The 14,714-nt window shown below is 35.7% G+C and overlaps 1 protein-coding gene across 2 annotated transcripts in view; it reads right to left on the bottom strand.

Annotated features, from left to right (window-relative positions):
* Nucleotides 1-14,714, bottom strand: part of ARHGAP15 (Rho GTPase activating protein 15) — a 653,844-nt gene that overhangs the window by 268,655 nt on the left and 370,475 nt on the right. For both annotated transcript variants that reach the window (XM_004480409.4, XM_004480410.5), the window contains one exon: nt 11,194-11,316. In XM_004480409.4, the coding sequence (XP_004480466.1) occupies nt 11,194-11,316 (123 nt within the window). The remainder of the gene's footprint in view (nt 1-11,193; nt 11,317-14,714) is intronic.

Consider the following 14,714-nt stretch of genomic DNA (forward strand, 5'->3'; position numbering starts at 1 on the left):
AGACCCAGGACATGCCAAACATAGATCTTTTTTTTTAAATTCCCCTCTCCCTCCTCCTCCCTGCTGTTTTTGCTGTCTGTGTCCACTCGCTGTGTGATCTTTTGTATCTATTTTTCTTTTTGTTTAGGTTTGATAGGTTCCCTGCCAATTGTGTTAGCTCATTTCCTGGCCTCTGCTGCACTTCACCTTGACTCTCCCCTTTGTCTCTCTTTTGTTGTGTCATCATCTTGTTGTGTGACTCACTTGTGCGGGCACTGGCTCACCGCGCAGGTACTCGGCTTGCTGCGTGGGCACTCGGCTCTCCACCTGGGCATTGGCTTGCTGGCAGGCACATTTTCTCTTCTTTTTCACTGGGAAGTCTGAGGAATGGAACCTGGTTCCTCCCATTTGGTAGGCGGAGGCCTTATCATCTGAGCCACATCTGCTTCCCCCAAACAAAGATCTTTTGAAAATGGTCCTAAATATGCTCAAAAATCTAAAGGAAGCCACTGACAAATAACTAAAGGAATTTGAGACAATGATAGGCAAACACAAAGAGTATATTAATATTGAGTTGGAAACTAAAATAAGGAACCAAACAGAGATGAAGACCACAGCTCTTCAGAGTAACAGAAATTAAAAACCTCTTTGAGGGGCTTAACAGCCGAGTAGAACTGGCAGAAGAAAGAATCAGAGGGCCTGAAGAAAAGACAATTGAAATCATTCAGTCTGAGGATCAGAAATGAGAAGGAATGAAGAATAGTGAACAGAGCGTGGTGATCTTGTGGGAAACCATCAAGAGTACCAATATATGCATTGTGGGAATCCCAGAAGGAGAAGAGAGAATATTCAAAGAAATAATCGTTGAAATCCAAAATTTAACTAAAAGAAAAATGAATATACATATCTAAGATGCTCAACAAACTCCAAATAGAATAAACCCAAATAAATCCATGTCATAGCATACTATAATTAGACTGTCAAAGGCCAAAGATAGAGAGAATTCTGAAAGCCACAAAGAGAGAAGCAATATGTCATGTATAAGACTAAGTGCCATTTTTCATGGAACTCCTGGAAGCAAGAAGGCAGTGGGATGGCATGTTAAAATCCTGACAGCAAAATACTGCCAACTAAAAATTCTATACCTGGCAAAACTGCCTTTTGAACAAGAGGGAGAGATTAAGATATTCCAGATAAACAAAGGCTAAAGAAGTTCATCGCTACCAGACTGGACCTACAAAAGATGCTAAAGAGAGTTCTGCAAGTTGAAAGGCAAAAACAATAGACAGTAGACTGAAGACATATGAGCAAAAAAAGATTTCAGGTGAGAGTAATGTCAAGAGTAAATACAAATGTCAGTACTATTGTAATTTTGGTTTGTAGCTCCATATTTTACTTCCTATAGGATCTAAAAGGTAAAAGCATAAAATAGCATGAAAAATCAGTGGTTTAGGACTCATCATTTAAAAGCATGTAATATGTGATAAGAAATTCATAAAGATGGAGGGCAGGAACAAAGTTCATGCATACTATTGAAAGTAAGTTGGTATCAAAGCAAAAAAATCATTATAGATTTAGAAAGGTAATTTTAAGCCCCATGGTAACTACAAAGAAAATACTAGCAAAACATGCATGCTCATAGAGAAATTAAATTACAGGGGGAATGGGGAGTTAGTGCATGAAGCATATAGGATTTCTGTTTGGGAAGATGGGAATGTTTTAGTAATAAAAGGTGGTGTGGGTGTCACAATGTGTTGGGATTGGATTAATGCCATTGAATGTATGCTTGGGAGTGGTAGAGGTGAGAAAGTTTATGTTATATATATGTTTGCACAACTGAAAAAAAAGTATAACTAAAGAAACAATGACAATTTAATGCAATAGATGATCCTGGGTGGGATCTAGCAAGAGAAGAGAGGAGGCGCAAGGAGACATTATTGGGACATATGAAAAAAATTTGAATATAGACGGAAAGCATTATATCAATGTTAAATTGCTTGAACATAATAACTGCACTTAAGGTGGCTACATATCCTTCTTTTTAAGAAGTGTACATGATGGTATTAAGTGTTCAAGGAGCATAATGTATGCAACCTACACTCAAGTTCAGAAAATGGATTGCTAGGAAGGTAGACAGTCAGATGGATAGATAGGCAGGCAGAAAGAAAGAAAGTAAAAAAAGGCAAAATGTTAAAATTGGTGGATCTAGATATTTTGTGGGTGGGGGTAGAGGTATGTTGGAGTTCTCTGTATGGGATTTGTAACTGTCTTGTAAGTTTGAAAGTATTTCAAAATTCAGAGTTAAAAATAAAATTACAAAGGAGAAAGTGAGTAGCCAGCACTGGTTTCTATACTGCTTCTAGGATCTACGGAGGCCCTGAAAAGCTAACAAGAACTAAGCTGAAGAATCATCCACTGCCATGAAGCTGGGTTTAGGAGTCATGAGGGAACTGTGCGATACGAGAACACCTGCTGGAGAACAGCAGGATATCAATAATAAATGCTAACCTTTAAAAAGGGGGATTCTTTTGAATTCTGACAAGGGCCCTGCATCTTTTTCTTCTCTTCAGGTGGTCACAGAGGAAAGATTTAGGATGTGATTAGAGGACTGAAAGAGTCACAGTCCACCTCTCCAGAGGGCAGCAGCCTTCTGACACAAGAAGGAAATATCACGTTAGCCTGACTTTTGGTCATCTGCCAGTAGTTGAGGATATGCTTTGGAAAGCACATAAACTGTGGCTGGGGCACTGTCTGGGGGGGGGGGGGTGGGGATGGAAGGAGAGATTTTGTGTCTTTTCTACAGTCTATACACACACATGGAATTTGAATCAGAGCACAGAGTATATATACTTAAAACATGCTATAGATTCACATAATGAAATTAAGCCTGCCACTTCCTGTTACTACTGCCTTATCGGCGTTCATGCTATATCTCTTTTTATTTTGTGAAAACATGTCAGTCTTCACACTGGAAAGCTTAAATACAATATTTAGAACCAGCATCAGGACTAGACTAACTTCATTGGACGTGGCAGGACTTTAGTCAATCTATTAAGGGTAGATAGTCCATGAAATGAATAAAATTAGCATCTACTGCCAGGGCAAATATTAATATGGGTTTTAGGGGCCATTGGCTAAGAACAAAATGGCGTATGCTGGCTTTGAATCAATTGGGTCTTATTCATCTTTATGTTCCCAGCATTTAGCATGGCTATTACTAGGCACCCACTCAGATTTCAGACTAGAAACTGATATCATCTGGAATTTTTTTTAACTAACAAAGGGAAGAAGATCTTGAGAGCTTGACTCAATGTGAAAGAAATATAATTTAAAAAGATGGCAGAGGAGAATTATTATTATTTTCTAACACACAAAATATAGTGGGTTATACCAGGAATTTATCAAAAACCATTTTGTAGATACTAAAAATCACATAAATGTAAGTCATTATCTCAAATAATATTGCATTCTAATGTCTGTGTAAAAGAATCTCCCCATAAGAAAGTTCCTGAACCAAAGAAAAACAATTTATTATCCTGGCTCATTCTTTTTGCCCTTACCTAATATGCTTCCATTTCTGGACCTCATTTTTTCTTGTCGTTCCAAAGTTATTCTTCTTTTAAGACTCATAAGAACTGGATCATTTCCTCCCTAGAGACCTGGCTTTCAAAAGACATGGCCTTAACCTGCGACCCAGGTGCACTTTTCCCCCAACATTTCTGCATCTCCCATGGTGATCTGTATTTTATTATTGAATAAAAAAATAGCTATTTGTTCCCAAGAGCCTTTAAATAACAGAAGCTGCCTGGAAACTATAAATGCATAGGAACCAGAAAGCTTGTAGGCAAAGATAAGACATTTAAGGTTGGTTATTAATTTTGGCTATTATTAAATTATGACTTGGTTTACACGTAAGGATCACATTTCAATTATGAACAAAAGTAATTTTTTAAAAAGAAGAATTACAAGATATTTTAAAGCACATTAGTGCATATTGTGGAAGTTTTGAGAGTATCTCAGGCCCAAGCAATGAAAGACCCATGCCCCAGCATATAAATTTAAATTCAATGATTCTCAGACTAACACTGATAAAGTGACAAAGTTGGAGCATGCCTTCACTCAAAGCGGTATTGCAGTGTTGTGCACATGTATTTTGCTGAAATTAACAATATGACAAATAGGTTACTCTGCCATATATCAGTACTAAAAATTTATTTTAAAAGTACTTTCCTCTTAACTCAGTGGTCCTGTTATTCATAAACATAATTGTCATAGAAAGTTTAGGGATGATAACTTGTATCTAAAATTTGAATAGCAAATCTTTCTTTAATTTTTAGTATATTTGACACAGTTTACAAAATATTATAATTCCAAAAATTATTTTCATGTAGGATGGAAACTTAAATGATTAGTTGTTTCTGTGTGGGTAATTACTCAAATGTTCCAGCAATTAGATGACACCATGTAAATGGGTGTAGTTAGGAAAGAAAAATGAGCTCATATCCATTCATGTGTAAAAAGCACCATGATAAAAATTACCAAAAAGTTAAATATTAGCCAATTCCAACTTATCAAGATACTTTTCTTGAAGCAAGCTAGGTACTGCTGCCTTTCCTTGGCACTTGCCTGGAGTGATTTCTCAACCTTTAAACAAATACTTGGGAGAAATGGTTCCCAGGATCAACTTACTTAATAAGAACAAGATGAGAGAAGAAAGGAAGAAAAGGAAGAGGAAAAGAGGGAAGGAAGGAAAGAAGAGAAATGCTTGCTTAATGACGAAGATAAGCTGGGCACTGTGCAAAGTTCTTTCTGCATCACCTCATTTAATCTTCCCAGAAAACCATATTCCTTAAAGCTCTTCCGTTCCTGTGTGTGCAAACAATTACAAGTAGGGCCTTTTGATTAGGTTGCTTTGGTTAAGTCCTGGTCCAAGGTGTGTCTTAATCCTCTTACTGGAGTCTTTTACAAATGGGACAAAAGAGGGGGGCGGGGAAAGGGGGAAGAGAGAGAGAGAGAGAGAGAGAGAGAGAGATAAAGCTATGAAAGCAAGAAACTGAAAGCAGTAAAACCTGGAAGAGAAGGGAGAGACCAGCAGATGCTGCCATTTGCTTTGCCATTTGACAGAAGAATTCAGGATCACTGGCAGCTGGTCTTCAGGAAGAAAGCAGCAACTTGATGATGCCTTGATTTGGACATTTTCACAACCTCAAAAATTTAAACTTGTAAGCTAATAAATTCCCATTGTTAAAAATCTACCCATTTTCAGTACCTGCTTTTGGCAGCTTAGCAAAATAAAACAGATATAAATTTCTTAGATGAGGAAAACCATAATCAGAATATTAAGTTAGTTATGCGGTAGAAATCAGAATCCAGAATTAAGCCTGGCTTGGTCAATTCAAAAGCTGTTATACTGTCAAGTTAACTGAGGCATTCATTTTTCTCCTCAATTGATTGTGAAATGAATTTGAAATTATTTCTATTATTGTAAAGAATCTATAATGATTAATTCAGGTATATAAAGCATTCAGTATTCTTTGGAAATATATGATATTTGAATCAGATGTGGGAACCATTGATAAATAACCCTACATCAAAACCACAACATTGACAAGATTTACCCATGTATACAGAACTCTAGTCAGGCTTTGTGGTGCCACTTTCTTTAATAAGAGTAGACATCAAGTTCCATTTGACATTTGAGCAAAGCCTCTAATGTGATAGAAAGAGAATGAGTTAAATTGACCAAAGAAAAATATCCTAGATAAAGCTGATGATTCATGGAACAGAAGAGATTATAAGATAAAGATGGAAAAAGTAAAAACAAAACCCCCAAACAACAAAATTCTAATTTATATTCTCAGATATTTTAGAAAATGTCTATTTTCCCATTTATTGTATTAATTAATATTTATTGAGTCCTATGTGCCAGCCACACTATTAAGTATTGGAATGGAATGCTCAATTTCATTCTCTTGGGATGTGAGACAGTAAAATATGCAAAAAGAACAAATGAAGAACAAGAAAGAAGTTGAGAAAATTGAAAACATGATTTCTAAACTTAAAACAAATTAATATAAAGATTGGATGATAAAGCCGAAGAACTCTCCCAGAAAATTAAAAAAAAAAAAAAAAAAGACTGATTGAAGGAATCGATTGAGATGATGGCAGATTGAATATAACAAGGATCCCAAAGAAACAGAGAAACAAGTGGGAGAAATTTATCAGAATAAAAAGAAAGAGAAAAAATTCCAGAGCACGGAAGAATCATAATTCTTCTAATTTATTGCCAACCAGAAGATATTCTCAAAATACTATCACCTCTATACATTATCCTGGTCAGAAACCTCAAAATAAAGACAGAAAATGTCAGTGACTTTGGAGGGAAAAAAATCAAAGTAACAAGACTAAGAACAACATATGCAGCACTGTATTCTAGAAGCAATGGGATTTTATGCCCAATTAAACTATCGATGATATGTGTAGGCATTATGAAGGTATCTGTAGATATGCAAGGTCTTATCAGATATTTACACATTTTCTAAATAAGTACCAGAGCTGTTACGGAGAAATATAAGGAACAGAGCAAGAAAAAGAAATCATGGGATTCAGAAGACCAAGAATACAACTCAGATGAGCTATGAAAGGAAATCACAGGGTGAAAAGGGACAAGCCTGAAAACTGACCAGTCCAAATTGGAGCAAGAGGTACAAAGACTTTAGAAGAAAATATTCAGGGGAAAAAGCAGGGGGTTGGAGGGGAGTAGCAGATGAGAATAAGGAGACTCTTTAATTGGAAGGATGAAAACACTTGATGACGTAAAGGCCCAGAAAGCAATAAAAAACAAAACCTGAGGGACAAAACTCTGTAAGAAATTCACAATCTAAAAATGAATCAAACTAGTGTGATGATAAGTAACCAATGGAATATAAGTTTTGAAAACAAAAACACTGTAATTTGTATGCCCATAAGTCATAGCATTAGACCCATGGATATGTCATTCCAATCTTGGCACATAACTTGGCCAAAGATTTCATCATTTTTACAGGATCAAAATAAAGGAAATGTTGATTATTGATTTTTTTTTAACATTTAGATTTAAAATATGGAAATAAGGAAATAAACTTGGTTATGACTGTGAAACAGCAAAAAATTCTTCATATAATCCTTAAATATAAAAGATAAAAGAATCTTTTGCACTATGATCAAGGTGATTTTTCTTTGAATAGCACGGGGATTATGATACTGAAAGAACAGAGAAGGAAGACTAATTCTTAGTACTGTAATAAACAGCCTTACAGATTCAAAATAGTGTGAATGCTGTATTTTTGATTTTTAACTTTCAGAATCAACCTATAAATAAGTTATAGTTATAGAAACAAATGAAATCATATAAATTGTGACAATGTAAAAGCAAAGGTAAATCAGAAGTTTACCCCTGAAAGGAATGGGGAGATGAGGAGGGAAGGGATTGCTAAATCCTCATCTTTCCAACCAAGGGAGACAGCAAGGCTGTCTGTTTAGGGATGTTTAGGGATGAGAAGGGACAGGTAGCTAAAGTTCAGTGTAATAGAGTAAAATCCATTCCTTTTGCTGCAGAAATCTGGGTTAATGGCTAAGATGGATAAATCAAGAAATAGCAACAGTAAAGATTAATAAAATATTAACATAAACAAATTAACCTACAGCCCAAATAATAAGAAATGGAGCCAACCACAATAACTACTGCAAACAGTAACAGTTCAAAGTAGTGGCCCTTGGGGGACCAACCTAGATGAGGCAAGAAAGTAAATCTTTAGCTAAGTTTGCTACTTTATAATATACTGATTTTAAAAATAGTACAGAATTGATTTCACTGTCTACTAGTACCATCCAGTCTGGTTCTGCACATACTAAAATACAAGAAACTACTTTCTAAATATATCATTCTCTCTGGCTCTATAATTTTGAAATAAGGAAATACTAGTTGCTCCTAAAAATCACCAAATAATTGTTATCCTTTCTAAAAACTATATTGCAAAGTATTTCCTCTTCTTGAATGTCAATGCTATTATTTGAAAGATCACTTAAGGTAGTTTGGCTGAAACTAAAGCGTTATTATTACTTCAATTCCAAAAGCAAGTAAAGGATATGTACTTATACACCTATCACCCTAAAATGTACCCTCGTGCCTATAATTTGCATATTATATTGATTCAAGTGTTGTTTCCAATGAGACGCTTAACATAATAAACTCATACATTCAGAGACTCACCATTCCTTTGGCAAATGTGAATGCAATCGGGGAAATTGAAGGCTTTTCAGAAGCGAACACAGCAATGACACAATTATTGCTACACCCACCCGAGCTATTTAGATTTCTTTCTATTGAGTGATCATTCAGAATTGTCTGCTGGCCCTTTTTTGGCATCACAATGTACCCTTCTCATTAGTCATATTAAAGAAATAAGAAAACTCAGCTATATCAGGTCACTGTTTCCAGATCTAGAGTCTAGTTAATGAAACTACCCACTGGAAAGTCTCTGTAAGACCAAAAAACAGCGTTTGAAGAAAGGGTTTGTGACTGAGTTCTCAGCGTGGGATGTTGGGGTGACTGTTTTCACCTCAAGTGCTTTGTGGACATTGCTCTGCTGGGCGATACCAGTCAATAGAGCATATCTCCCTGTACCCGCAGCAGGTGCTCAATAAAAGCAGACTTTGAATTCAAAGCTCAGTCTTCTCAACATGCTGGTAACATTACATGACAGAGTAAACACTTTGTGAAGTTGATCTGGCCCTGCAGAGAACCTCCCAGGTATCAGAAAGCAGAACTGAAAGGGTCCGAACTACCAAACCACAGCTTCACTGTACCTTGATAAGGGAGGTCTTTTGTCCAGATCTCCAAGAGTACGCAGTTAAAGAACATGATACATATTCTTTGACTACACTGCAGAATGATTTTAAAGACCACTCTCCTTCTTTCTAAATAATTCTTCCCTTTGTAAGAATTACACCATTTTGCTGGGAGAAAGTCACCATTTTAATCATTAGTCTTTTTTATGATATTTTTCTTAATTGATCCAAAACACTGATTTTGCTGCTTTTAAAAACTCTTTGCCTTAAATATGTTAAGAAAATGGATTTAAAGTACTAAATTTGACTAGCCATGTATTTGAAAAATGGGTTTAATGCCTTTTACTCTGTTAAAAAAAATCATTAAAAGCCTTAAAAATAGTTCACAATCAAAACTGAAACAAAACCAAGAAGGAACTATATTTGCAAGACTTGATCTGTATTTGGAAGAAAATTCCACTGAAGACAACAATGGAAGCCTATCAAATCAGGATTTCACATAGATTTTCCATAGTCCTACTAATGAATACTGACTCACTGGTCAGCTGTGGTGAAAATTTAACGGAGCTCTAAGATAGGAAATGTACATATCAGAGTGCATTCAGTGGTTCCATTACATCAGTATGAAGACTACATTAGGAACCCAGTTTTCTGTTGCTTTCTGAGACAAATTCTAGAGCACCGTAGTTTATTAATTCTTTAGTATTCTGACTGGAGCCAGACACTGCCACTAAATGAAAACTTCCCATTCTGTCAGCCATGAAATATTTGGACTTTCTGTATAATTGGGATTGTTTAGGTTGCTAATCTGGAGTTACATTTTTCAAGATCCTTTCTAAGAAAATGATCCTCTATAGGAGGAATTCTATGGTAGAATGGAAAGTATTAGTATATTATTACATAAAGCTGAATCTATAGAGGGTCAAACACTATCTATGGCACTGTAAAAGACATCTTCATAGAATAAAAGTCTGAGATAACTTCAATTTAAAGCAGACCCTACCTCTACCCTCAAATGCTCTCATTCTAAGGACTTTCCACTCCATTAGTGATATGTACACTCATGCTTCCTAAAATTTCACTTTTAACGATTAGTTCAGAATGCCAGGTGATTTTTGTGATATGTTCCCCTGTTTCAAAATGGACTGAAAGTGATAGGTCAAACATTTATTGTAAAATATTTAAATAATTATCAAACAAAATTTTGTTGAGGATATCAAAATCTGCTTTGCCCTTTTTCTGATAAATAATTGTATATGAAATCACCTTTTGATTTCTATAAGGTCAGCCTTTCAACTTTGTTCTCAGAGTTAGAAGTGTATTTTAGCCTGCCTTGAAATTCTCTCTTATATTTAATTTTCAAAAGTTACTTATCAGAGCATTTTAAAAACAGGGAGAAATATGTTTTCTTGTTAGAAGAATATGTTTTACCTACATAGACTATAAAGTGATTTCCAATTATAGGAATCTATTATATAACTGGTTCTATCCATTCATCCATTCATCTATTTGTTACACTAACCATGATAACCACCATAATAAATAATAATAGTGTTAATAGAAGATTGCAATGTTGAATAATTACTTATGTTCCAGAAACTCGGTTAAATGCTTTACATTTATATGATTATATCATTTACTTTTGTAAATTACCTCAAAGGTGGATATAAATATCCCTATTTAACAAATGAAAAATCTGAGACTCAAAGAGTCATAACTTGTCAACACAGCATTAACACAAAGACTGAGCGGTAGGTCTGAATTCCAATGTCCAATGTCAGAATCTTTTCTTTTTCTACTTGCTGACTAGAAAGATTTAGAATATTTTTTCTCTGTTTCGATACACTGGCAAAAATACCTACTTGTTTTAGCATTGATTGAGATCTTGGGGCCTACAGCCCTCCATCTTCATAAATTTTCATGACAAGAGTTTGTCTCAGACTTTCCTTCCTAACACTAACTTCAGGCTCTGACTAGACTGATCAGCTAATTTACCATCCAAACCGGGACACTTCTAAGGCTGCTGTTCCTAAGTATGCTGGGACAACAGGTATAAACTTGGACTGTCCGTGTGCCCAAGGACAGGTGGTCATTCCAATGGGCGATTAGGATAGCATCTCTTCTTTGCTCCTGGCAAAGAGCCCAGATCCCCTGAGGGCAAAACAAAGTATTTCTTTCCATGATCTCATGATGCCACCTTTATTTTCTCAGGATTATTTTTCTTGGACAACTATGTTTCCTCTGTTAAAGAGCAGGATTTTAATAAGCAACATAAAAATAAATAAATTATCCTAAGATTCCCTTAGAACATTCCCTAGTTAGCTTATGGATCTAGAGGCACATTCATTTATCCTTGTCACAGTAAATGTATAAAATGTCCTGTACCTTTAATAAGTCCTTTCTCTTGCAGAGTTTTCAGGGAAGGTCTTCGGGTAATAAACTTCTTTAATCTGCTTTTAACTCGGTTTTTGTCGCTTGTATCAGAAGCACTATGATGCAGTCTGAACACTGGAGATGAAAAAAAAAGTCAGAGGCTTTCAGTAAATTTCTCCTTTATGATTATTACTTTATGCAAATATGAATAGAAAACAGTTGTTATGGGACAACTACGTGAATTAATAGCTCAGGCCCTTCTGTTTAGACAGGGCTTACAAGTAAAATTAGCCCACATGAAAGAACTAGCCTTACTGCAACATGAATGTGCAATGAGAATGTGGCCAGCTCCACAGATTCACAATTTATTTTTCACTTTCATTCCCTTATATAAAATATAATAATTTTTATCTGGATAATTCAACCTGTCTGAATCTATACACAAAATTATGGTCGGTTAAAGAAAAAAATCAACTAAATTAGGTGAAAATGCGCCATAGAATTGTTCATTTCAGTTAAGTATGATTATCTCTAGATAATTCAGGCAGTTTCAAAGATCCTGCTTCCCCAAAATTATGTTAACCTAAATTGATTCTTTTTCCAAAGCAGACATTTTTCTTATTCCCCTTGTTGATATATAACGACTAGTTGTAGGTGAAATGGTAAAACACACATCTGTCTCAAACTCTCTTCATGTCATCATGAAACTTTTCAGCTTTATATTCAAAGTTAGGCATGTGTCAAATTCATCCTTTATGAAATGTTGGCTGAACGACTACAAAGTAACAGGCTCCATGCTACAGGCTGTTGAATTAATCAGTAACGAAACACGTACGATCTAGGCCTTCAATAAGCATAGCGTCTAAACACATTCCAGGTGCAATCTTATCAATGACTGATAGGAATTTGCTGCCACAGTAAGATAAGATGTAGATCTTACCTGTGGTCTCCATTGTCTTAACCCAACTGTTTAAATAATGTGAGGGTTTGATGTTTTTATTAGGTACCCAGAGAATCTTGTCTACTCTATCAGATCTTGGAATAAACTAATTACTCAACTGAGTTAATAATAACATATCTAACATTTATTGAGATCTTACTAAGCACCTAACATGATTTAACTTACTTAATTCTAGTACAGTGTAAGCTCCATGTAGGCAGAGATTTTTATCTACTTTTGTCATTCTTGCTCACCAATGTATCCGTAATGCCTTAGATAGCTCAGCATATAGTGAATGCTCAGTCAATATTTGTTGAATCAATTTCCACAATGACCTGAGAAAGTATGTACAATAATTATACCCATTGTAGAGATAAGGAAACAGAGGCAAAGAGGTTGAATAATTTGTCCAATGCCACACCTAGATATGGGAACAGTCTCATAGGATTTTTATCTGGTATTCTTTTTCATTGGTGTACAGGAAAAAGGGTGAAAGGGGAAGGGAAATAGTGGCATTAGACCCAATTTAGGCATCATTTACAATAGAATGGTTTCAATCAACTAAAGTCTTTTAAGTAGCTATTAAAACATTTTTCTAAGCTTGAGCTGTGGATCAGAGAGACTTGAGTCATCCTCCTCCTCTGGGGAACTGAGAAGTGAGAGAGAAAGTAGACAAGGAAGACTCAGTTTGGAGTCATTTGAAGGTCCTCTGGATATGGGATGGGAATCCAAAAGAGACATTTGATTTGAACTGGAGAGACAGAAAGAAGGAGACTTAGGACAGAGCTGCTATAGGAAGAAAATTAATGGCCTGCATAGAGAATCTGAAGTCAAATGTTCCTAGTAGGGGGCCTCTAAGAACCCACAGAAATCCCTCAGAGAAATATCTACCTAAAAAAATCCACCTTGTCCAGAGTATGGATGCCTTCTTATAATGGGTCAAGTAAAGACATTTTTGCATCCCACCTGCCCCATCTTTGACCATAAAACCATCCTAAACTTGGGTTAGCAAGATGGAGTTGGGGTTAACAATAAGGCTAGGGAGGAAAGAAAAAGGGAAACAACCATTTTTCTCATACCTGGGTAAAGGGTGAAGTTTCACTTTTAAATTAAGGTCAAAGTTTTGATTATCTTATGGGATTAGTCTTATTACTGAATTGGGACAATGTTTGCCACTTAAAACACCATAACACTTTATATTACCTTATAGCAGAGTTTCTTGAACTTTGAACTACTGACATTTTGGACCAGAAAATTCTTTCTTGGGGGAGGTGTGTCTAACTCATGGTAGGATATTTAGCAGCCTCCCTGACCTCTGTCCAAATGGAGCCAGAGCACTCCCACCTCAGCTGTGACTATCAAAATTTTCTCCAGATATTGCCGCATGTCCCTGGGGGGAGATCATTGTCTCAAATGGATCAGAAAAGTTATGAAACTTGCTTTACTTTTCATTCATTGGTGAGAGGTCTACCCACACAATGAGAAAATGTAACGGCACAGTGAAAAGCAAAAACAAAAAAGTTTAAAAAGATGTATCTCATATATATTGCACATCTATGCAACATAAATATTAATTTTATTTACCTATCCATCTATATAATCTCTATTTATTCAATGGATCAGAAATAAAAAGCAGAACCACAATCATGTGAGGGCGTTGGCATTATTTGACAATTATGAATGGGTTCTATTACTTGAAAAGTTTGGGAACCACTGCTATAGATCAGAGCTCCCCAATTATTGTGCTAAAAGAATGGGTTACAGGTATGAGACCAATGGGTTCCTTAGCAGGATCAGAGTAGACTGAACCCCTGGGGCAGTTGCCTTTGATTATAAGCTTTATCCAGTGGTCTTAACTGCAGTGGGTTATACAAATATTAACATTTTCTGTATGTCCTTTATCTTAAAATAGTTTGAGAAGCACTGCTTTAGACCTCTGCATTCCAATAGGGTCCTAACTAGCCACATGGAGCTATTGAACACTTGAAATGTGGCTAGTAACACATGTTGAAATGATACATTTTGGATATAGCCAGTGAAATAAAATATATTATTAAAATCAATTTCACCTGTGTCTTTTTACTTTTTTACATGTGGCTAATAGAAAATTTAAAATTACATGTGGCTCTCATTACATTTCTGGACAGTGCAGTTATATGATAAAAAATAAGATAACACAAATGACCGTCTGCTACATATGTGGCAGAGCTGGATTTCACTGTAGTAAATAAAATGCATATGGTGTTTGTCAATGTAGACATGTGAAAAACAAGTAATTAAAGTTTGGTATGGTAAGGGGTATGATAGAGACAACTATAAGACACTGAGGGATTCTAGAGGAGAGATTGACCACAGGTCTTTTTGGAGAAATACCAAGGGCAAACAAAAATTGCTTTTACAGGACTATGAATATCAGGTAATAACTGATTCAAAATTGTATAATAGTTGGAAGAGTCCTTCTGAGCATCTTAAGATACTGTGCTACCAGGGCATTCTATCAACTTTCACTCTCTGTTCAGCCATTGCAATCACCACTTCAGCTGGTACACGATCTTCTTCAACTGATAACAGTATTTAATATCCCAGAAATCTG

Source organism: Dasypus novemcinctus, chromosome 7, assembly GCF_030445035.2.
Source record: "Dasypus novemcinctus isolate mDasNov1 chromosome 7, mDasNov1.1.hap2, whole genome shotgun sequence".
NCBI lineage: Eukaryota > Metazoa > Chordata > Mammalia > Cingulata > Dasypodidae > Dasypus > Dasypus novemcinctus.